General features: G+C 43.4%; 1 protein-coding gene across 17 annotated transcripts in view; it reads right to left on the bottom strand.

The window, feature by feature from the left end:
- Window positions 1–23,604, bottom strand: part of LOC124040425 (calcium-activated potassium channel subunit alpha-1-like) — a 251,371-nt gene that overhangs the window by 22,963 nt on the left and 204,804 nt on the right. For 11 of the 17 annotated variants that reach the window (XR_006839718.1, XM_046357601.1, XM_046357604.1 and 8 more), the window contains 6 exons: window positions 21,237–21,330; window positions 5,868–5,991; window positions 5,113–5,337; window positions 4,461–4,653; window positions 1,394–1,510; window positions 936–1,031 (listed from right to left, as the gene is read on the bottom strand). Coding sequence is in view for 16 of the 17 variants with exons in the window: in XM_046357601.1 (XP_046213557.1) it covers window positions 936–1,031; window positions 1,394–1,510; window positions 4,461–4,653; window positions 5,113–5,337; window positions 5,868–5,991; window positions 21,237–21,330 (849 nt within the window). In the remaining variant the exon portion in view is untranslated. The remainder of the gene's footprint in view (window positions 1–935; window positions 1,032–1,393; window positions 1,511–4,460; window positions 4,654–5,112; window positions 5,338–5,867; window positions 5,992–21,236; window positions 21,331–23,604) is intronic. The other 6 variants (XM_046357608.1, XM_046357607.1, XM_046357606.1 and 3 more) reach the window with 1 other exon arrangement.

Genomic DNA, 23,604 nt, shown 5'->3' on the forward strand with positions numbered 1-23,604 from the left:
ACATCGAACTAGCAACCCTTGAGTTACTGGCCCAACGCACTAACCACTAGGCTTCCTGCCGCCCAGAAATATACCTTCACACTGTACCTCTTTTGTTGAGAGTGTGATTCTTGTACCTTTATATTCAAATTATTGGATACATAAATTATAATCTTCATCCGCACATGTACCCTAAAAAGTACCGAACTGTACCATGTGAGATTATACGTGTACCTCTGAAGGTACATTATGTGTTTTTAATATTGCTCTACAACAGGGAACAATACTATACCCTAACCATACCATTATTTCTAAGTGTATGGAAACAGAACTAAGATTCTACCATGGAAACAGAACTGAGATGCTACAATGGAAACAGAACTAAGACGCTACCATGGAAACAGAAGTGAGATGCTACAATGGAAACAGAACTGCGATACTACTATGGAAACAGAACTAAGACGCTACCATGGAAACAGAACTGAGATGCTACAATGGAAACAGAACTGAGATGCTACTATGGAAACAGAACTGCGATACTACTATGGAAACAGAACTGCGATGGTACTATGGAAACAGAACTGAGATGCTACTATGGAAACAGAAGTAAGGTGCTACTAAGGAAACAGCCACGAGGACTTGTATTGGGGATCAAAGAGCCTTGTGATTCTCAGAAAAGAGAAATAGCCCAAAACAAGACAGTCAATTCCAACAAGAGAACCCAGAGTAACAGAGTACAATCTGCTCAAAGTGATACCCTGGGAATGAACCAGACTAGGGTTACATCCCAAATCACACCCTATTCCCTACATAATGCACTACATAAGAAATACGGTTCCATTTGGGGTGTAACCTAGGCCTCGTGGACCAGGCAGACAGAAAAATCAAAAGGAAGCTGGAGGAGGACAAGGCGGCTCGGCGGCGGTAAGTGCAACACCGAGGCAGCGGCTTCTTACCCAGTTCTGTTATTATGTGTATGTTGATCCCACTGCTTGTATCCTGACTGAATGAAATCACAGGTAGGACTTTGCCTGCTGCTTTTACTAACGGTGCTACAGACAAGTGTTAGGGAGAAATAGTCACGAGGTTAAAGATTAGATAAATGTATTAGTCATGGAATGGTTGAAAACATGAAAATCACCTTCAGAATGTGTTAGAAAGCATAGATTGACTGAGGAATTCTGGTCTGTTTAGTTTATTAAAAAGCTGAAACATCCGTACTATTACCACACTGGATCAGATTTTTACAAATATATATATTCTCAATCAGGCAATTCATTTCGGTGTTTTTTCATCACTCTAAAACTATACAAAAAATATGTGTATATAATTCCATGAAACCTTCCTTTTCACCCATTTCACACTCTTTAAGGACAATGCCAGAGTGACATTTCATTCATACCTGCTGACATACCTAGTTCAGTGATGATGGGTACATTCGCTCCTGTTGTGATGGAAGCCTGTCGGACCAACCCCCCGTGAACTGGACTGTTTTCAGGAGAGGACCTGTCCATGCCTGGCAAGGTGAAACCTACATGGAAACATACATAGACGCTGATGACTGCCTACAACAGATGATATAATGCCGTATGTAGCTGTTATAAAGGCCTTATGAATGCATACATTCGAGGCCTACAGTAACATGTTAACACAAAGCATATTCCTGTCATGAGGCACTTCTATCTATTCTCCAAAGAAAGTATAGTCTACATAGTCTATTGGTAAATAGCTCACCCATTTTCACCTACCTCATTCCCATACTGTTTTTATACTGTTTTTATTTATTTTTCTGCTCTTTTGCACACCAATATCTCTACCTATACATGACCATCTGATCATTTATCACTCCAGTGTTAATCTGCAATATTGTAATTATTCGCCTACCTCCTCATGCCTTTTGCACACATTGTATATAGACTCCCCTTTTTTTCTCTACTGTGTTATTGACTTGTTAATTGTTTACGTGTTTATGTGTAATTCTGTGTTGTCTGTTCACACTGCTATGCTTTATCTTGGCCAGGTCGCAGTTGTAAATGAGAACTTGTTCTCAACTAGCCTACCTGGTTAAATAAAGGTGAAATAAAAAAATAAATAAAAATTAAAAAATAGAACTACAAGGAAAATGGAATTGATATGATTATTTATCAATACTGTATAACATATTTTAGCCATTCTTGGTCACATTCAAGTCATTTGGAGTAAGCCCATATTACGCAATGTCGAGTCAATTCAGCTGTATTCATGAGAGGTGCCTCCATCCGTAAATATCACAATATAAACCTTTACATGTTGCTCATTTTGTTTCCCGTCAAAGTGTCGCCGTCTGAGTGGAGTCTCAAAAAAAAAAACATCTTCTAATGCTGAAAAAGTGTCATACACGCATAACACGAAATAACAGAAACAAGTGACGTGAGAGTGAATCTAAATGGACTTGACACCCCCCCTTTTTTTTCTCTCTCCCTGACAAGTAAAAACATGAATTCGGTGCCGCTGTATGAATAATACACGGCCTGTGGTTTGACATCTGTCACTTGCTGCTGACTAAAGCCCGGCCACTAGGTCATACAAGTATTATAGAGGAACAACCAGGTCAAGAGGTCCCTTAAAGTAGAACAGTCAATGGCAGGACGGGAATGCCAGTCCGTTATTGAAGCCCGTTTCGTCTCACTTCTACGTCTCACGCGATGTCAGGAAATGTTTTGATATAATATTCATAAATGACTTACTGTATCATTTTTTTTGTGTGTAAAATTGATTACAAATTAGTAATAAGAATCAAATGTGTAAGATAATCTATAATTGAATTTGTTTAATGCCAGGATAATGTCAGGATAATGCCAGGATAACGCATAAGATAATGTTGGGATAATGTCCGGACAACGCATACGATAATGGCAGTATAATGTGAGGATAATGTCAGGATAATGCCCAGATAATGTTTGGGTAATGTCAGGATAATGCACGGATAATGCCCGGATAATGTTTGGATAATGTCGGGGTAATGTCAGTATAATGCCCAGATAATGTTTGGATAATGTCAGGATAATGTTTGGATTATGTCAGGATAATGCCCTGATAATGTCAGGATAATGCCCGGATAATGCCAATTACCAACAAGTAGCCATAGTCATTGTAACCTGAGGAACAATCATCACCAGAGATTCCTGTCAAACACAGTGACATCAGGTCAAACACACGCACGCACGTGGTCACGCGCACACACACACGTACGCGCACACACACAGTGTTGTACAGCTAACCTTGTGGGGACACACAATTCAGTCCCATTCAAAATCCTATTTTCCCTTTCACCCTAACGTTAACCTTAACCCTAACCTTAACCCAAAAACCTAACCTTAACGCTAACCCTAACTACTAACCCTAACTCTAATGTTAACCTTAACCTTAAACCCCCTAGAAATAACATTTGACCTTGCGGGAACTAACAAAATGTCCCCAGTTGGTCAAATTTTCTTGTGGGGATTTACTGGTCCCCACAAGAATAGTTAAACACGTCCACATACACACACACACTAATCCCTAACCCATACCCTTACCCTAACCTTATCCTGAAAACCTAACCTTAACCCTAAACCTAACCTTGAACCTAACCCCAAACCTAACCTTAACCCTAACCCTAAACCTAACCTTAACCCTAAACCTAACCTTAACCCTAAACATAACCTTAACCCTAAACATAACCTTAACCCTAAACATAACCTTAACCCTAAACATAACCTTAACCCTAAACATAACCTTAACCCTAAACATAACCTTAACCCTAAACCTAACCTTAACCCTAAACATAACCTTAACCCTAAACATAACCTTAAACCTAACCCTAGATCCTAAACATAACCTTAACCCTAACCCTAACCCTAGATCCTAAACATAACCTTAACCCTAACCCTAAACCTAACCCTAGATCCTAAACATAACCTTAACCCTAACCCTAAACCTAACCCTAGATCCTAAACATAACCTTAACCCTAACCCTAACCCTAGATCCTAAACATAACCTTAACCCTAAACCTAACCTTACCCCTAAACCTAACCTTAACCCTAAACCTAACCCTAACCCTAAACCTAACCCTAGATCCTAAACATAACCTTAACCCTAACCCTAAACCTAACCCTAGATCCTAAACATAACCTTAACCCTAAACCTAACCCTAACCCTAAACCTAACCCTAGATCCTAAACATAACCTTAACCCTAACCCTAAACCTAACCCTAGATCCTAAACATAACCTTAACCCTAAACCTAACCTTACCCCTAAACCTAACCTTAACCCTAAACCTAACCCTAACCCTAACCCTAGATCCTAAACATAACCTTAACCCTAACCCTAAACCTAACCCTAGATCCTAAACATAACCTTAACCCTAAACCTAACCTTACCCCTAAACCTAACCTTAACCCTAAACCTAACCCTAACCCTAAACCTAACCCTAGATCCTAACCCTAAACCCTTCCTTACCTTGGGAGGTAGCCTGCAACACCCCGATGCTGTCGTCAAACTGCATAGACTTGATGTTGAGTGACGCCAGGATACATTCCTTGTCCTGCAGCGAAGCGTCGTCGATATTGCTCTGATTGGCCGACAGGATGACACACATGTCACAGAGGTTGATATTGACGGCCCTCAGATCGGCCCGGCTCAATGGTGTGCCCTGTGACAGGAGGTGAAACAAACATAATGCTATGTTATAATGACTCGTACAACACTGTACGTAAAAAATACAAAGTCGATTTGGCATGGGCACGCAGATCCTTCGAAATTTCTACACCATCGAGAGAAAATTGACTGGCTGCATCACAGCTTGGTATGGCAAATGCACCGCCCTCGACCACAAAGCGCTACAGAGGGTGGTGCGGACAGCCCAGTACATCACCGGGGCTGAGCTCCCTGCCATCCAGGACCTCTATACCAGGTGGTGTCGGAGGACAGCCCGAAAAATTGCCAAAGACTTTTCGGAAGGGCTCGTAAAGCAAGCATTTCACGGTAAAGTCTGCACAAGTTGTATTCGGAGCATGTGACAAATACATTTTTATCAATTTATTTATTTTGTGTCTTTCATCTGCAGGAAAACACATTGAGGATATCAATTTTGTGATTTAACTCTACTCACAGGTAAGATGGAGACTTTGGGGAAGTTGTGAAGGGTCTCCCATTCCCTCTTCAGGTACTCCAGAGAACCCACAAACACGATGGGTTTCAGCTCGTGGTAGTGGAAGTTGCTAGCTCTCAGAGGCATCACAAGGTTCCTAAGACCCACCAAAGCAGACTTTGCGTCTCCAAATATACAGACGACCACGTGGCCGCTTAGAACAGTCATGGCAGCTTCGCTCCGGGTCTGCAATGGTCAGACAGAACCAAACGGGTATGTAAAATTACAACAATACAACTGCGTCTAATTTAAATTGTAAAATGTGTCTATTACCATTTAGCAATGTGTTCAAATGATTTATTTTCATTCAGTTCATCTGAATATTTTAGAGAAGAAATTGTCCATTAAAATGATAATTAGCCTACTGTAATATTTATAGACTGTCATTGTAATTAACAAATTGCAATATAACATATTGATATAAGAAATGTCCTATACACAGGAACCCCTCAGTGGAGCAAATGGCATGTCAACCACCTCATTACAACGTGTTTAACTGCCCTGTCCATGTCTGGTGGAACTTCGTGACACGACAAATCTGTCACGGGGACAGAACCGTGTCCCAAATGTCACACTATAACCTTTACAGTGCACTACTGTTGACCAGGGCCCACACGGAAAATCCCAAAGTAGTGCACTATATAGGGAATAAGGTGCCATTTGGGACACGACCCGTGATGAATGACCACCTCAGCGTGAGGGAGTGAGGTACCCACCAAGATGACCTTCTCGATGTCTTTGGACTGGCACCAGTGGAACATCCCTGTGGAGTCGTACCTCTTCACGTTCACATCCATGTTCTCAATCTGTTCGTTCCCCGGCATGAGGAGAGGGTCATGCCTAATCAAACGAGAGAGAGAGGGAGGAGAGAGAGAGAAGAGAGAGAGAGAGAGAGAGAGAGAGAGAGAGAGAGAGAGAGAGAGAGAGAGAGAGAGAGAGAGAGAGAGGGGGAGAGAGAGAGAGAGAAGAGAGAGAGAAGAGAGAGAAGAGAGAGGAAGAGAGAGAGAGAGAGAGAGAGAGAGAGAGAGAGAGAGAGAGAGAGAGAGAGAGAGAGAGAGAGAGAGAGACAGAGAGAGAGAGAGAGGGGGAGAGAAAGAGAGAGAGAGAGAGAGAGAGAGAGAGAGAGAGAGAGAGAGAGAGAGAGAGAGAGAGGGGGAGAGAGAGAGAGAGAAGAGAGAGAGAAGAGAGAGGAAGAGAGAGGAAGAGAGAGGAAGAGAGAGAGAGAGAGAGAGAGAGAGAGAGAGAGAGAGAGAGAGAGAGAGAGAGAGAGAGAGAGAGAGAGAGAGAGAGAAATGGAGGGATGAGATAGACCTTGCGGGAGGATTGGAGGCTTGTCGTCGTTGTGTCATTTTAAAAACGTATTGAACTGGCGCGTTGTCGGCGACCGCCGGTCAATATCTGAACATCAAGGTGAAGGGATTATTAGGCAATAAATTGAGAAGCATTATTTATACACGGTTGTATAGCTGAAAAGTGGATCGTTGGTTGGTGATACATATTCATCTGGTTTATATTTCATCTGAGCAGATATAGATGCATGTACTGAATATCGTGCATAAAAGCAAGAGATTAAGGACGTCAGGATACTAAAGGATGTTTAGTCTACATCTCAGAAGAACCTTCAGGTAAGGGAACCTGACTGTTGCTTACAGTATGGATTTGTCCAAATGGCACCCTATTCCCTATATAGTGCACTACTTTTGACCAGAGCCCTATGGCACCCTATTCCCTATATAGTGCACTACTTTTGACCAGAGCCCTATTGGAGAGGGTGTCATGTTTTATCATTTATTATCTTGTCTTGTCCCTGTGCTTCCCATTCTATTCGTTTCCCTCTGCTGGTCTTATTAGGTTCTTTCCCTCTTTCTATCCCTCTCTCTCCCCCTCCCTCTCTCACTCTCTCGCTCTCTCTTCTCTCTATCGTTCCGTTCCTGCTCCCAGCTGTTCCTATTCCCCTAATCAATCATTTAGTCTTCCCACACCTGTTCCCGATCCTTTCCCCTGATTAGAGTCCCTATTTCTTCCTTTGTGTTCCGTTCCTGTCCTGTCGGTTCCTTGTCTAGAATTCACCGTGCTGTGTTTGTGTATCGCCCTGTCGTGTCGTGTTTTCCTCAGATGCTGCGTGGTGAGCAGGTGTCTGAGTCTGTCTGGTTCTAGTGCCTTCCCGAGGCAACCTGCTGTTCACCTGCTGTTCAAGATCGAGTCTCCAGTTTGTCCTCGTCATTTCGAGTGAAAGTTGTGTTTTTTGTTTGTATTTACTTTACTGGATTAAAGACTCTGTTTTCGCCAAGTCGCTTTTGGGTCCTCTTTCACCTGCATGACAGAAGGAACCGACCAAGGAATGGACCCAGCGACTTCAGACGCTCGTTACACTGCCGTCGAGATCCAAGGAGCCATGCTCGGCAGACACGAGCAGGAATTGTCTGCTGCTCGCCATGCCGTGGAGAACCTGGCCGCTCAGGTTTCCGACCTCTCTGGACAGTTCCAGAGTCTACGTCTCGTGCCACCTGTTACTTCCTGGCCTGCCGAGCCTCCAGAACCTAGGGTTAATAACCCACCTTGCTACTCCGGGCAGCCCACTGAGTGCCGCTCCTTTCTCACGCAGTGTGAGATTGTGTTCTCTCTCCAACCCAACACATACTCTAGAGAGAGAGCTCGGGTTGCTTACGTCATTTCACTCCTTACTGGCCGGGCTCGAGAATGGGGCACAGCTATCTGGGAGGCAAGGGCTGATTGCTCTAACAAGTTCCAGAACTTTAAAGAGGAGATGATTCGGGTTTTTGACCGTTCAGTTTTTGGTAGGGAGGCTTCTAGGGCCCTGGCTTCCTTATGCCAAGGTGAACGGTCCATAACGGATTATTCTATTGAGTTTCGCACTCTTGCTGCCTCTAGTGAGTGGAACGAGCCGGCGCTGCTCGCTCGTTTTCTGGAGGGACTCCACGCAGTGGTTAAGGATGAGATTCTCTCCCGGGAGGTTCCTTCAGATGTGGACTCTTTGATTGCTCTCGCCATCCGCATAGAACGACGGGTAGATCTTCGTCACCGGGCTCGTGGAAGAGAGCTCGCATCAACGGTGTTTCCCTGCTCCGCATCGCAACCATCTCCCTCCTCTGGCTCAGAGTCTGAGCCCATGCAGCTGGGAGGGATTCGCATCTCGACTAAGGAGAGGGAACGGAGGATCACCAACCGCCTGTGCCTCTATTGCGGAGTTGCTGGACATTTTGTTAATTCATGTCCAGTAAAAGCCAGAGCTCATCTGTAAGCGGAGGGCTACAGGTGAGCGCAACTACTCAAGTCTCTCCATCAAGATCCTGTACTACTTTGTCGGTCCATCTACGCTGGACCGGTTCGGGTGCTACATGTAGTGCCTTGATAGACTCTGGGGCTGAGGGTTGTTTCATGGACGAAGCATGGGTTCGGAAACATGACATTCCTTTCAGAGAGTTAGAGAAGCCTACGCCCATGTTCGCCTTAGATGGTAGTCATCTTCCCAGTATCAGATTTGAGACACTACCTTTAACCCTCACAGTATCTGGTAACCACAGTGAGACTATTTCTTTTTTGATTTTTCGTTCACCGTTTACACCTGTTGTTTTGGGTCATCCCTGGCTAGTATGTCATAATCCTTCTATTAATTGGTCTAGTAATTCTATCCTATCCTGGAACGTTTCTTGTCATGTGAAGTGTTTAATGTCTGCCATCCCTCCCGTTTCTTCTGTCCCTACTTCTCAGGAGGAACCTGGCGATTTGACAGGAGTGCCGGAGGAATATCATGATCTGCGCACGGTCTTCAGTCGGTCCCGAGCCAACTCCCTTCCTCCTCACCGGTCGTATGATTGTAGTATTGATCTCCTTCCGGGGACCACTCCTCCTCGGGGTAGACTATACTCTCTGTCGGCTCCCGAACGTAAGGCTCTCGAGGATTATTTGTCTGTGTCTCTTGACGCCGGTACCATAGTGCCTTCTTCCTCTCCGGCCGGGGCGGGGTTCTTTTTTGTTAAGAAGAAGGACGGTACTCTGCGCCCCTGCGTGGATTATCGAGGGCTGAATGACATAACGGTTAAGAATCGTTATCCGCTTCCCCTTATGTCATCAGCCTTCGAGATTCTGCAGGGAGCCAGGTGCTTTACTAAGTTGGACCTTCGTAACGCTTACCATCTCGTGCGCATCAGAGAGGGGGGACGAGTGGAAAACGGCGTTTAACACTCCGTTAGGGCATTTTGAGTACCGGGTTCTGCCGTTTGGTCTCGCCAATGCGCCAGCTGTTTTTCAGGCATTAGTTAATGATGTTCTGAGAGACATGCTGAACATCTTTGTTTTTGTCTATCTTGACGATATCCTGATTTTTTCTCCGTCACTCGAGATTCATGTTCAGCACGTTCGACGTGTTCTACAGCGCCTTTTAGAGAATTGTCTCTACGTAAAGTCTGAGAAGTGCTCTTTTCATGTCTCCTCCGTTACTTTTCTCGGTTCCGTTATTTCCGCTGAAGGCATTCAGATGGATTCCGCTAAGGTCCAAGCTGTCAGTGATTGGCCCGTTCCAAGGTCACGTGTCGAGTTGCAGCGCTTTTTAGGTTTCGCTAATTTCTATCGGCGTTTCATTCGTAATTTCGGTCAAGTTGCTGCCCCTCTCACAGCTCTTACTTCTGTCAAGACGTGTTTTAAGTGGTCCGGTTCCGCCCAGGGAGCTTTTGATCTTCTAAAAGAACGTTTTACGTCCGCTCCTATCCTCGTTACTCCTGACGTCACTAGACAATTCATTGTCGAGGTTGACGCTTCAGAGGTAGGCGTGGGAGCCATTCTATCCCAGCGCTTCCAGTCTGACGATAAGGTTCATCCTTGCGCTTATTTTCTCATCGCCTGTCGCCATCTGAGCGCAACTATGATGTGGGTAACCGTGAACTGCTCGCCATCCGCTTAGCCCTAGGCGAATGGCGACAGTGGTTGGAGGGGGCGACCGTTCCTTTTGTCGTTTGGACAGACCATAAGAACCTTGAGTACATCCGTTCTGCCAAACGACTTAATGCCCGTCAAGCTCGTTGGGCGTTGTTTTTCGCTCGTTTCGAGTTTGTGATTTCTTACCGTCCGGGTAGCAAGAACACCAAGCCTGATGCCTTATCCCGTCTGTTTAGTTCTTCTGTGGCTTCTACTGATCCCGAGGGGATTCTTCCTTATGGGCGTGTTGTCGGGTTAACAGTCTGGGGAATTGAAAGACAGGTTAAGCAAGCACTCACGCACACTGCGTCGCCGCGCGCTTGTCCTAGTAACCTCCTTTTCGTTCCTGTTTCCACTCGTCTGGCTGTTCTTCAGTGGGCTCACTCTGCCAAGTTAGCTGGTCATCCCGGTGTTCGAGGCACTCTTGCGTCTATTCGCCAGCGCTTTTGGTGGCCGACTCAGGAGCGTGACACGCGCCGTTTCGTGGCTGCTTGTTCGGACTGCGCGCAGACTAAGTCGGGTAACTCTCCTCCTGCCGGTCGTCTCAGACCGCTCCCCATTCCTTCTCGACCATGGTCTCACATCGCCCTAGACTTCATTACCGGTCTGCCTTTGTCTGCGGGGAAGACTGTGATTCTTACGGTTGTCGATAGGTTCTCTAAGGCGGCACATTTCATTCCCCTCGCTAAACTTCCTTCCGCTAAGGAGACGGCACAAATCATTATCGAGAATGTATTCAGAATTCATGGCCTCCCGTTAGACGCCGTTTCAGACAGAGGCCCGCAATTCACGTCACAGTTTTGGAGGGAGTTCTGTCGTTTGATTGGTGCGTCCGTCAGTCTCTCTTCCGGGTTTCATCCCCAGTCTAACGGTCAAGCAGAGAGGGCCAATCAGACGATTGGTCGCATACTACGCAGCCTTTCTTTCAGAAACCCTGCGTCTTGGGCAGAACAGCTCCCCTGGGCAGAATACGCTCACAATTCGCTTCCTTCGTCTGCTACCGGGTTATCTCCGTTTCAGAGTAGTCTGGGTTACCAGCCTCCTCTGTTCTCATCCCAGCTTGCCGAGTCCAGCGTTCCCTCCGCTCAAGCGTTTGTCCAACGTTGTGAGCGCACCTGGAGGAGGGTGAGGTCTGCACTTTGCCGTTACAGGGCACAGACTGTGAGAGCCGCCAATAAACGCAGGATTAAGAGTCCAAGGTATTGTTGCGGCCAGAGAGTGTGGCTTTCCACTCGCAACCTTCCTCTTACGACAGCTTCTCGTAAGTTGACTCCGCGGTTCATTGGTCCGTTCCGTGTCTCCCAGGTCGTCAATCCTGTCGCTGTGCGACTGCTTCTTCCGCGACATCTTCGTCGCGTCCATCCTGTCTTCCATGTCTCCTGTGTTAAGCCCTTTCTTCGCACCCCCGTTCGTCTTCCCTCCCCCTCCCGTCCTTGTCGAGAGCGCACCTATTTACAAGGTACATAAGATCATGGACATGCGTTCTCGGGGACGGGGTCACCAATACTTAGTGGATTGGGAGGGTTACGGTCCTGAGGAGAGGAGTTGGGTTCCGTCTCGGGACGTGCTGGACCGTTCACTCATTGATGATTTCCTCCGTTGCCGCCAGGATTCCTCCTCGAGTGCGCCAGGAGGCGCTCGGTGAGTGGGGGTACTGTCATGTTTTATCATTTATTATCTTGTCTTGTCCCTGTGCTTCCCATTCTATTCGTTTCCCTCTGCTGGTCTTATTAGGTTCTTTCCCTCTTTCTATCCCTCTCTCTCCCCCTCCCTCTCTCACTCTCTCGCTCTCTCTTCTCTCTATCGTTCCGTTCCTGCTCCCAGCTGTTCCTATTCCCCTAATCAATCATTTAGTCTTCCCACACCTGTTCCCGATCCTTTCCCCTGATTAGAGTCCCTATTTCTTCCTTTGTGTTCCGTTCCTGTCCTGTCGGTTCCTTGTCTAGAATTCACCGTGCTGTGTTTGTGTATCGCCCTGTCGTGTCGTGTTTTCCTCAGATGCTGCGTGGTGAGCAGGTGTCTGAGTCTGTCTGGTTCTAGTGCCTTCCCGAGGCAACCTGCTGTTCACCTGCTGTTCAAGATCGAGTCTCCAGTTTGTCCTCGTCATTTCGAGTGAAAGTTGTGTTTTTTGTTTGTATTTACTTTACTGGATTAAAGACTCTGTTTTCGCCAAGTCGCTTTTGGGTCCTCTTTCACCTGCATGACAGAGGGTCCCTTTGGGACACAAATTGTGTTCGCGCCCTATTTCACGGGTGTTAAGTGTCCCTGCACTCAACATAGCACTTTACTTCCTTTGGGTTTTTCACATATCAGCATGACTTCCCATCAAACTTCCGTTTCTATCCTCCAAACAGACTCATCAATATAACATTAGAAACATTTTAAAAGGGGATCTGCAAACAAATCACATTTACTCAAAATCGAAGCTTTGTCATGTACATTTTTTTCCCTGCTTATTCCTGTCAGAAGCGATCAGTGGAGACGCCAACAAACTGCAGAATCATCCGAGTGAGTGACGTCTAGGACAGCGGTGTGGCGGAGGAAGGAAGGAGAATGCATCAGTACACTGCCACTTGATGCCTCCGAAATGGCACCCTAATTCCCTATATATAGTGCACTACTTTTACACTAAGGCCCATGGGGCTTTGGTCCAAAGTCGTGCACTTATATAGGGAATAGAGTGCCATTTGGGACAAACCCCTCTGACTGGCATGAGCATGGAGAATTACAGCCTCCTTACAGCTCCTGACAGTAAAGACTTAACAGACCTCACTTAATATTTCATCGATTTGCCCCAATCATATTTTATATTTTCTTTCTAAACTGAAGGCTATTAATGTTTAAGCATCCAAGCGGTGTGTGTGTGTGTGTGTCAGGAACAAATAAACAATTAATTACTAATTACTGAGAGAGGTTTTGAGCATCTGAGCTTGATGCTATCGTACACTGACCACTGCAGTGGTCTCCGAACAAGGGTACCTATCTGTGGTTGTAGTGTGTGCTGACGCTATAAAAAAGGAGATGAAATTTTGAAAACAGTTGTAATATTAATGTTGTGGAGGCAGACAGGGTAGAGGAAAGGCATCTCATTTCACATGGGGCCAATCTTAAAGCTCATTGTATATGGGGATTAATAATTAGGATATAATGCCCAATCACCAAGTGCTTACAGGCCTAGAAAAAAAAACATGCATTTTACCATATATATATAACTTGGAAAATAAATATTGGAATAATCTAGTTTTAGTTCCATACATCGTCACTAGCTCTTGTTACAACATGTATTTGTCAAATTAGTGAAGATTAAACTCTGAAATATAGACAGGAAACATCTGCCTTCATCCCTAGACCTTAAAATACTTCATATATTTTATTAGTTAAGTGCACTGTACCTTTGCTCTGTATGGACATTAGAAGAATGCCACCCTAAGTAAGGTTTTAAGTATTACGGTGTCAGCTGACACTGCAATCCCTCAGGCTCCATGAGACAGGAGAGCTAAAATGTCTGTCTGTGGGGATTTACCCCAAGGCTATAGCCATAATGTCCTCCCTCTCAGGAAGGTAGTTGGATAACGCAGGCAAACGTCTTCTTTAAAATGCTTTCTACTTCCCAACCTCCAATCTGTCAGCAGAACTCAATTTCACATTCAAAATGACCTGCATATGTGAGAGACACAGAAAGGTTGTGTGAAAATGGGGCTCGCTGAGGTAAATGTTGTGTTTAAATGGGGCTAGCTGAGGTAATTGTTGTGTTTAAATGGGGCTAGCTGAGGTAAATGTTGTGTTTAAATGGGGCTAGCTGAGGTAAATGTTGTGTTTAAATGGGGCTAGCTGAGGTAAATGTTGTGTTTAAATGGGGCTAGCTGAGGTAAATGTTGTGTTTAAATGGGGCTAACTGAGGTAATTGTTGTGTTTAAATGGGGCTAGCTGAGGTAAATGTTGTGTTTAAATGGGGCTAGCTGAGGTAAATGTTGTGTTTAAATGGGGCTAGCTGAGGTAAATGTTGTGTTTAAATGGGGCTAGCTGAGGTAAAGGGTAAAGTTTTGGTTGTAATCATACATCGTGCATTACTTGAAAAGAGACACTTCATGCTCGTCAAACATCTCATTCCAAAATAATGGGCATTAATATGGTGTTGGTCCCCCTTTGCTGCTATGACAGCCTCCACTCTTCTTGAAAGGCTTTCCACTAGATAATGGAACATTCCTGCAGGGACTTGCTTCCATTCAGCCACAAGAGCATTAGTGGGGTCAGGCACTAATGTTGGGCGATTAGGCCTGGCTCTCAGTCGGCGTTCCAATTCATCCCAAAGGTGTTCGATGGGGTTGAGCTCTGTTTAGAGCCCTGACTATGCGCAAGTTATTTCACACCAATCTCAACAAACCATTTCTGTATGGGGGCATTGTCATGCTGAAACGGGAAAGGGCCAAACTGTTGCCACAAAGTTGGAGCACAGAATTGTCTAGAATGTCATTGTTATGCTGTAGCATTAAGATTTCCCTTCACTGGAACTAAGGGGCCTAACCCAAACCTTGAAAAACAGCCCCAGACCATTATTCCTCCCTCCACCAAACTTTATAGTTGGCACTATGCATTCGGGCAGGGAGCGTTCTCCTGGCATCCGCCGAACCCAGATTTGTCCGTGGGACTGCCAGATAGTGAGGCGTGATTCATCGCCCCCAGAGAATGTGTTTCCACTACTCTAAACCAGACGACGCTTGGCATTGTCAACGTCACTTCCAGAGGCAGTTTGGAACTTGGTAGTGAGGACAGCCGTTAGACGTTTCCACTTCACAATAACTGCATTTGACCGGGGCATGGCAGAAATTTGACGAACTGACTTGTTGGAAAGATGGCAGCCTATGACGATGCCACGTTGAATGTCACTGAGCTCTTCAGAAAGGCCATTCTACTGCCAATTTTTTGTCTATGCAGAATGCATGGCTGTGTGCTCAATTGTATACGCCTGTTGTGGCTGAAATAGCCAAATCCTCTCATTTGAAGGGGTGTCCACATACGCTTGTATATATAGTGTATGTTAAACATTTATTTTTGTAATGAGGCTTGATTCCCTCTTATGGCTAGAAATAAGCTTTTTCAGGCCACTTTTCTCTCTGTTATTGATTATGGTGACTTGTTTTATATGCATGCAACCTCTTCTGTCTTACAGAGACTGGACTCTGTTAATCATGCAGCCTCCTCTGTCTTACAGAGACTGGACTCTGTTAATCATGCAGCCTCCTCTGTCTTACAGAGACTGGACTCTGTTAATCATGCAGCCTCCTCTGTCTTACAGAGACTGGACTCTGTTAATCATGCAGCCTCCTCTGTCTTACAGAGACTGGACTCTGTTAATCATGCAGCCTCCTCTGTCTTACAGAGACTGGACTCTGTTAATCATGCAGCCTCCTCTGTCTTACAGAGACTGGACTCTGTTAATCATGCAGCCTCCTCTGTCTTACAGAGACTGGACTCTGTTTATCATGCAGCCTCCTCCGTCTTACAGAGACTGGACTCTGTTTATCATGCATCCATGTGCTTCATTACAATTGCCAAGTCTCTCACCCGCGCATTGCACATTGTACCAAGTGGTAGGTTGGACCTCACTTTATATGTGCAGAAAGATATGTATGTGTTCATCTACAAAGCCCCTCTGTAGTATGGTCTCCTTCACCACCAGCAGTTACCATACCCAGTCTGCTAGGTGGTTGCTATTTAAAGTCCCCAGGACATTTACAGTATTCGGCCTGTGTACAGGACGCGTGGAATAGTCTACAATCCCTGCTTCATCTAGATATGTTAGTGTCACTAAATACATTTTAAATATTGACGGGAGACTCTGTTCCAGAGGAGTGTAAATACTTTTCTTTAGGATGGACCATGTTGTTGTGTGTTTTCATTCTGTAATGTATTGATTGTTGTTGCCTTTTTGGTCAGGTCTCCCTTGAAAAAGAGACTCTGGGTGTCATTGGGCTTTTCCTGGTCAAATAAAGGTTAAATAAATGAAAAAATAACATTTTAGGATAATACGTTTTACGAAATTGGCCTTGCACTCACAATGGTTGATCATCACAAAGAACCACTTTCGTTGGCTTATCAACATATATTTTAGCAATTGGTCCAGTAGTTGCCTTCACTGTAAAACCTTCCCTTGTAAATTCACAGCAAAGTTGCCACATAAATACTGTAGTTTTGCTTTACAGCAGGGATGCTGTATAATGTTTTATACTAAGAAAAACAGTTCTGTATTATTACAATAACATTAATATACTGGTAAATCTGCTGCCAGTATGATCCTGTAAATTTACACTACAGTATGTTACCGTGATCAGTTTTAATATACCACTACACTTACTGTAATCTATTTTCTGTGATTGCAATTCATTAATTCAAATCATTGAGGGGGAGGCAGGGTTTGTACGTTACTGTAATTGCAAGGGATTGGTGCAAGCAGGTTGACTTCTAGGGTAATGTGTTTACATATTACAGCATATCAAATATATATTAACGTTTGGCTTTAATATCTCTTACACTTCAAGAGGCCTCAAAAATCATCAGCTAGAGCACCTTTATTTGACCAATCAAGAGCAAGTAGTTATTTACAACGCCGGCCTGACGTAGTGTTTTTATTATATTTTAATGCTCTGTAGGAAGGTGAGAGGAAGAGCAGAACAGGTGTTAAATATAAGAGTGAAAACATTTAGTGGTTTTTACACCCCCCCCCCCCATATTTCATTACCAAGCATGTTTCACCACTCACTCAGTGGAGGCTTGTCACTTCAATCTGCGCTCCCTGCCATTACTGGTGAGCGAGGCACAGACTATGTCTGCCAAGATAGCTATCTCTCACAGTCTCAGACGCCGTGAGTCCCAAATGGAACTCTATTCGTTATGTAGTGCATTACCTTTTGACCAAGGGTCCATCTGGTTATTAGTAATTCACTACGGTCGGGAATATGGTGCCATTTGGGACTTAGCCACTGTCCAAACCTACACCGCTGCACTGTTCCCGACATGACGTGTGTCACGGTGCGGACGAGTGCGAGCTAACGCTGTGTGACTTTGTTTCGTGACCCATAAGGGACTCTGTGGAAATAGAGTTCGTCTCAGCCAGGAGGAAATCACCCAGGAGGGGGTAGATGTGACTTGTTACACTTCTGTGACACGTCACATTCTCTCTCTGCCGTCATCAGGCTATATCGCCGTGTCCTTTTCTCAAATAGCACCCTATTCCTTACTTTTGATCAAAACCAAGTGCACTATGTAGGAAAGAGGGTTCTGTTTGGGACACAGACCCTATATATAATATCTCTACAGCTGATTCTACTGACTCTACTTCCAGGGATAATTTCTATAGTTTTGTCTTCAGAAAGGTGTTTCTAAAGTGTGTTTTAACTTCCTTTTTTTAACCAGGAGGCAGGTAGCCTAGCGGTTAGAGGCAGGTAGCCTAGCGGTTAGAGGCAGGTAGCCTAGCGGTTAGAGCAGGTAGCCTAGCGGTTAGAGGCAGGTAGCCTAGTGGTTAGAGCAGGTAGCCTAGCGGTTAGAGGCAGGTAGCCTAGCGGTTAGAGCAGGTAGCCTGGCGGTTAGAGCAGGTTGCCTAGCGGTTAGAGCAGGTTGCCTAGCGGTTAGAGCAGGTTGCCTAGCGGTTAGAGCAGGTTGCCTAGCGGTTAGAGGAGGTAGCCTAGCGGTTAGAGCATTAGGCCAGTAACTGAAAGGTCGCTGATTTCAATACCCCAGCCGACAAGGTGAAAAAAAATGTTGATGTGTCCTTGAGCAAGGCACTTAACCCTAATTTGCTCCAGGGGCATCGTACGACGATGGCTGACCCTGTAAAACAACATATTTCACTGCACCTATCTGCTGGATGTGACAATACAGCTTTTTATTTTTTTTATTTTTTATATTGCTTTCATCAATGTGTTTTATTATTTTCACTACGTAGATTGAGTTGAAAATGTTGAAATTGTTGAAATTGTTCTGAATGACCTGGGTCTCAGATGCAAATAAAAAGAAAGGTTTTATTTTATTTTTAAAATTCGAATTAGTAAATATTTTTTCCTGACTAGCTACTGTACATTGTAGATTTATCACTGTGATGGATGGATTTTAGATTCACTTTCAACATGAAAGATAAAACATCAGTAGCGCATAAAATCCATGCATTTTAGAACATAGGAGTTGACAACTCAACTGAGTGGAAACTCCGCTAGAAGCTGGGCATTTTAAATGGGCTCTTCCAGCATTCCCTTTAGTAAGAGCACTGTAGCTCCTAGCTGTGAATGAGCATTCACCCCCCCCCCCCCCGCCCCACGCTCTGCTCCAGCAGGCAATGGAATCAGGCAATGGCTTTGAACCCCCCCCATCATACAAACTGACAAAGGCATGACTTTCAAAAAACCCACAGCCAATCTGTTGATCATTACTTATTTACAAGGGCCGTGGGGCCCCCAGGTCCTGTAGAAAACACATGGTATACGTAACCAGATGTTTTTTCTATCAGCTTGTAGAAATAAAGTATCCCTTTAGGCTACTGCAAAACAATCGCTTCTTCGAGTTCACAGTGCAGGCAGCCAGACGATGCACCTTAGTATTTCATGAAAGATTAGGTCAGTATACAGTATTAAATCAGATCCACTTGTATACGGTATTATATCAGATCAGTATACAGTATTAGAATCAGATTCACCTGTATACGGTATTATATCAGATCAGTATACAGTATTATATCAGATCAGTATACAGTATTATATCAGATCAGTATACAGTATTAGAATCAGATTCACCTGTATACGGTATTATATCAGATCAGTATACAGTATTATATCAGATCAGTATACAGTATTATATCAGATCAGTATACAGTATTAGAATCAGATTCACCTGTATACGGTATTATATCAGGTCAGTATACAGTATTATATCAGATCAGTATACAGTATTATATCAGATCAGTATACAGTATTATATCAGATCAGTATACAGTATTAGAATCAGATTCACCTGTATACGGTATTATATCAGGTCAGTATACAGTATTATATCAGATCAGTATACAGTATTATATCAGATCAGTATACAGTATTATATCAGATCAGTATACAGTATTATATCAGATCAGTATACAGTATTATATCAGATCAGTATACAGTATTATATCAGATCAGTAAAACAGTATTAGATCAGGTCGGTATAAAGTATTAAATCAAATCAGTATACAGTATTAGATCCGATCGTTATACAGTATTAGGACAGATCAGTATACAGTACTAGATCAGATCGTTATACTGTATTAGATTAGGTCCACCTGTATACCCAGCACTATTAGCATGGCTAACAGCGGAGTATGATAGGATAGGATGAACTATAATGTCCAGAGGGTAAAAATAGTCTTAGACACACAGTGCCGCAGTAAACAAAATAAACACTGTACATACACACTGTGGTGCGTTAGCGTCCATTTAGCTCAGGGCTATAACATGAAAAGTCTGATAGTCTGAATAGTATTAAAAGATCCCCAGAGCTTCGACTACCTTTCCAGGAGCCAGGGAAACCTCAGAAAGCGCTACTGTACAGCTCTGACATTCACTTTGAAGCAAATCAGACGAGGCCAAATGCCTCCAAATAAATTTTACCAGTCAAACAGATCAAATAAAACATGCATAAATGATGTGGCGAACAGGGACGCGGTTTAGTTACTGTACAAAGATGATTTTTCTCATGTAATCAGGTGAGCAAATGTTTGTTGGTAACTGTAGGACTGTAGTATTATCTTAACTAGCATCGAGGTACCTTCAATTACAACTTGCTTTTACACAAAGTATATACCATAGCAATGTACAGTAGAATTCAATCAGATTTTATGCAGAGAGTTTTACAGTTGTTCCATACTCTGCTATGTGACTTCCCTCTGATCTGGTTTGTCTATTACCTTTCGCCTTGAATGATAATGTCTCTTCTATTCCTTCTAATGGCCTCGTGTTGAATAGCAGTTCCTATCACCCGTCAAAATCAATAAACACTCAATTAATTCCATGGGACAAGATAAAAGCAAGGTAGCATTTGATTTTCAGTTTGGATGGCGATGAGGCATATATCACACGTGGTCTTGTGAACCAAAAATAGAACTCAAAGGGATCGCTACAATAGAGTTGCCGGGGGCGATAGAGCCACAGGAGTCTCTCTGATTGGTTGGTGCCGTCATTAGTGTCACTGATGTTTAAAAGTCCAGTACATGTGGATGGGCCTGGGAGGGGTGACAGTTGAGGCCTTAAAGCTAGAGTATTACTTCTCGTGATCGGTCTGTCTCTCTCATGAAATAAATATTGAAGCTTATGTCTTGTCTTTTTAACAGCTGACAAATTGACAGCGTAGAAATGTTTCAGCTTTAGAGAGTTCTCTGTCTCGCTCTCGTTCTTATTCTGTGTAATGTGTATCATCAAGGAAGTTACGACCTGTGACTGAATTCTGGAACGTGATCCTGTGTCAAATGTTGCAGACTTGGATTTAAGAAGAAAACAAAGTGAAGCTTGCGGTGCGTTAGCATCCGGTTCAGCTACAACATGAAAAGGTCTTAGTCTTAGTCTATAGGTCTTAGTCTAAAGGTATTGGCATATCATTCACTGCAGTTGGGGGGGGGGACATGGGAAAGTTATGCATCTTGTAAATTTGATAAACTTGTTCTCCCAATTTGGAGACAAGTAGGAGAAAAAAAAAATCACTTGAGTCAGCATCGTTCACACCCTCTTAATTAAGCCCCACTCATCTCCTTAAGAATAAACAAATGAGTCAGCATGGCATTGTCCTCCAGGAAGTAGTGTCTCTATTATCCCCCTCCATTATCTCAGCCAATCAGGGATGCTGCCTTTCTCCCTACATAGCTCAGTGCTTTCTCCTTGGCTAAACTAAGCTCGTAATAATTTTTACAAAATTCATACAATATTAACAAATCCCAGACCAGTCTGTAATCAATGCATACGAAAGTTTCCATGTTCAAGAAGGCATTTCTGCACAAACCAATACAAATATATATATATATATTTTTTAACGGCCCTACTGTGAAGTAGAAAAGAGCGTCAAACGCCTACGATCCTGAATCCTACACTAACGGAACAGTACTGATAGATAGTGTTCTCTTGAAGCTGTTGTCTTACCTCGTCATTTTTGGTGAACCGTTGGGTGAGTTCCTCGTGTTTCCATTGCCTTGTTTCTTTTTAGGCGAAACAGCTGACTGCTGCTCTTCTTCCACTGCAATAACAGGCGAGAGTGGGAGAAGCCAAGGAGGTGAGATCACATACAGGACGTCTTATACATTTTACTGTAAGTTAGTTAGTACACCAAGACAACACAGGACAATCGGTTCAAAAGTCAGAGAAGGTCCCAAAGCAAAAGAGGCAAGACAAGTTAGAATCAGGAACAGGAGACTAGAGGAACAGGATGAGGGAAGGGGAAAGGACGGGACGGATGTAATGCATGATACAGTACGACCTGACAAATCCCCCAAATGCAACTCAATAAAAATGCATGTGAACATCGTCTGCATTAGTTTAAACATAATGATATAACATGCCATCACCATCATGCTTCTCATTTAATATACCATTGATTTACTGTAAATCTGACTTATTATAAAATGGACTTACTTTAAATCTGATTTACTGTAAATCTGACTTATTATAAAATGGACTTACTGTAAATCTGACTTATTATAAAATGGACTTACTGTAAATCTGATTTACTGTAAATCTGACTTATTATAAAATTGACTCACTGTAAATCTGATTTACTGTAAATCTGACTTATTATAAAATGGACTTACTGTAAATCTGATTTACTGTAAATCTGACTTATTATAAAATTGACTTACTGTAAATCTGATTTACTGTAAATCTGACTTATTATAAAATGGACTTACTGTAAATTTGACTTATTGAATATCTTACAGTATCCTACATACTGTGTGTATAATATGATATGACAACAACACAGTATCTATTTTATTAGGCAAGAACAAATTCTTATTAACAATGACGGCCTAGGAACAGTGGGTTAACTGCCTTGTTCAGGGAGTTAACCCACTACAGATGTTTTATTGTGTCAGCTCGGGGATTCGATCTAGCAACCATTCGGTTACTGGCCCAACACACTAACCACTAGGCTACCTGCCGCCCCAGTATTGTAACATCACACTAAAATCCAAGCCCACATTTTAATGGCATTTACAAATGATACTTTTCCATTTCTAGCTTGATACTGTATATATCCGTTCAAGTTTTGTATATAAATTGTAATCATCCTCAAGCCATTTCTGAATCGTTCTAGTTTAAAAATGCACAATGGAATCAACCCATTGGAATAAGTATCACTAGGAGTGTGTGACTGACTGTGACACATGCATTAACCCCAGTAGGTATGCTAATTCAGTAGACATATGTCCATGTCCTATTGAATCGTTACATGAGAAACTTAAAAGAACTGCCCAGGGAAAATCACTTGTAAAAGTACATTCTCTGTTGTACTTATATGCAAATAATCTTGTTGACTCTTTAAGTGTATTTGTGGTCAAAGCATGGATACTTCATGCTTCAATAATCCCATCTCAAACTTGTATCTCAAACAGATCGTTTTAAAAAGGCATGCTATTTCCTCATAGAACATGATGTCCTCTCTCTGAGGTGGATGAGCTGGCCAATCAACTGTCTAGAGGAAGATGAGCTGGCCAATCAACTGTCTAGAGGAAGATGAGCTGGCCAATCAACTGTCTAGAGGAAGATGAGCGGGATAATCAGCACTCTACTCACATTCATATTTTTTATGAAAGCTATACACCATTCTATTGATGGGGTACGCCCACACCATTCTGTTGATGGGGTAGGCCCACACCATTCTGTTGATGGGGTACGCCCACACCATTCTGTTGATGGGGTACGCCCACACCATTCTGTTGATGGGGTACGCCCACACCATTCTGTTGTTGGGGTATACCCTCACCATTCCAACAAAGAAAAGCTGTTTTTAACATACCAGATTAACAATTTTTGTAAGGAAAACTATTTTATAGGTCATATTTCATAGAAATCTGAGAACACCGGGCAGTTCCTTTGAGATGCTTCTACTGCTGGCTATGCAAATCTCTCAGAACGTTCATCTAATTAAGATAATAAAGCATAAATATCACAGAGGTGACATCATAAATATGGGCCCTTTGTTCCAAAGTCTGAATGCATCGGAGATGGCTGGTCTTGAGTTTCCTCTCTCTTCTCAGGGCCTAATGACACTGACTGCCGATGCCCTTGGCTCGTGTAATTAGATTGGTCTGAGTGCCACTATGATTTATTCACAGCTAAGCTGCCCCTTGGACATTGTCTTTACCACTACATGAAACTACACCGACCCAGGGCTCTTCTCTTCGCGGGAAAAAAAAAATAATGACAAGTTTCGCCTTCCAGTGAAAATGAATCAGACTAATTCTTTACGCTAGCTGATATCACATTTCTACACGTGAAGAGAAAGCAGAAAGAA

Source organism: Oncorhynchus gorbuscha, linkage group LG07 (assembly GCF_021184085.1).
Source record: "Oncorhynchus gorbuscha isolate QuinsamMale2020 ecotype Even-year linkage group LG07, OgorEven_v1.0, whole genome shotgun sequence".
NCBI classification, from domain to species: domain Eukaryota; kingdom Metazoa; phylum Chordata; class Actinopteri; order Salmoniformes; family Salmonidae; genus Oncorhynchus; species Oncorhynchus gorbuscha.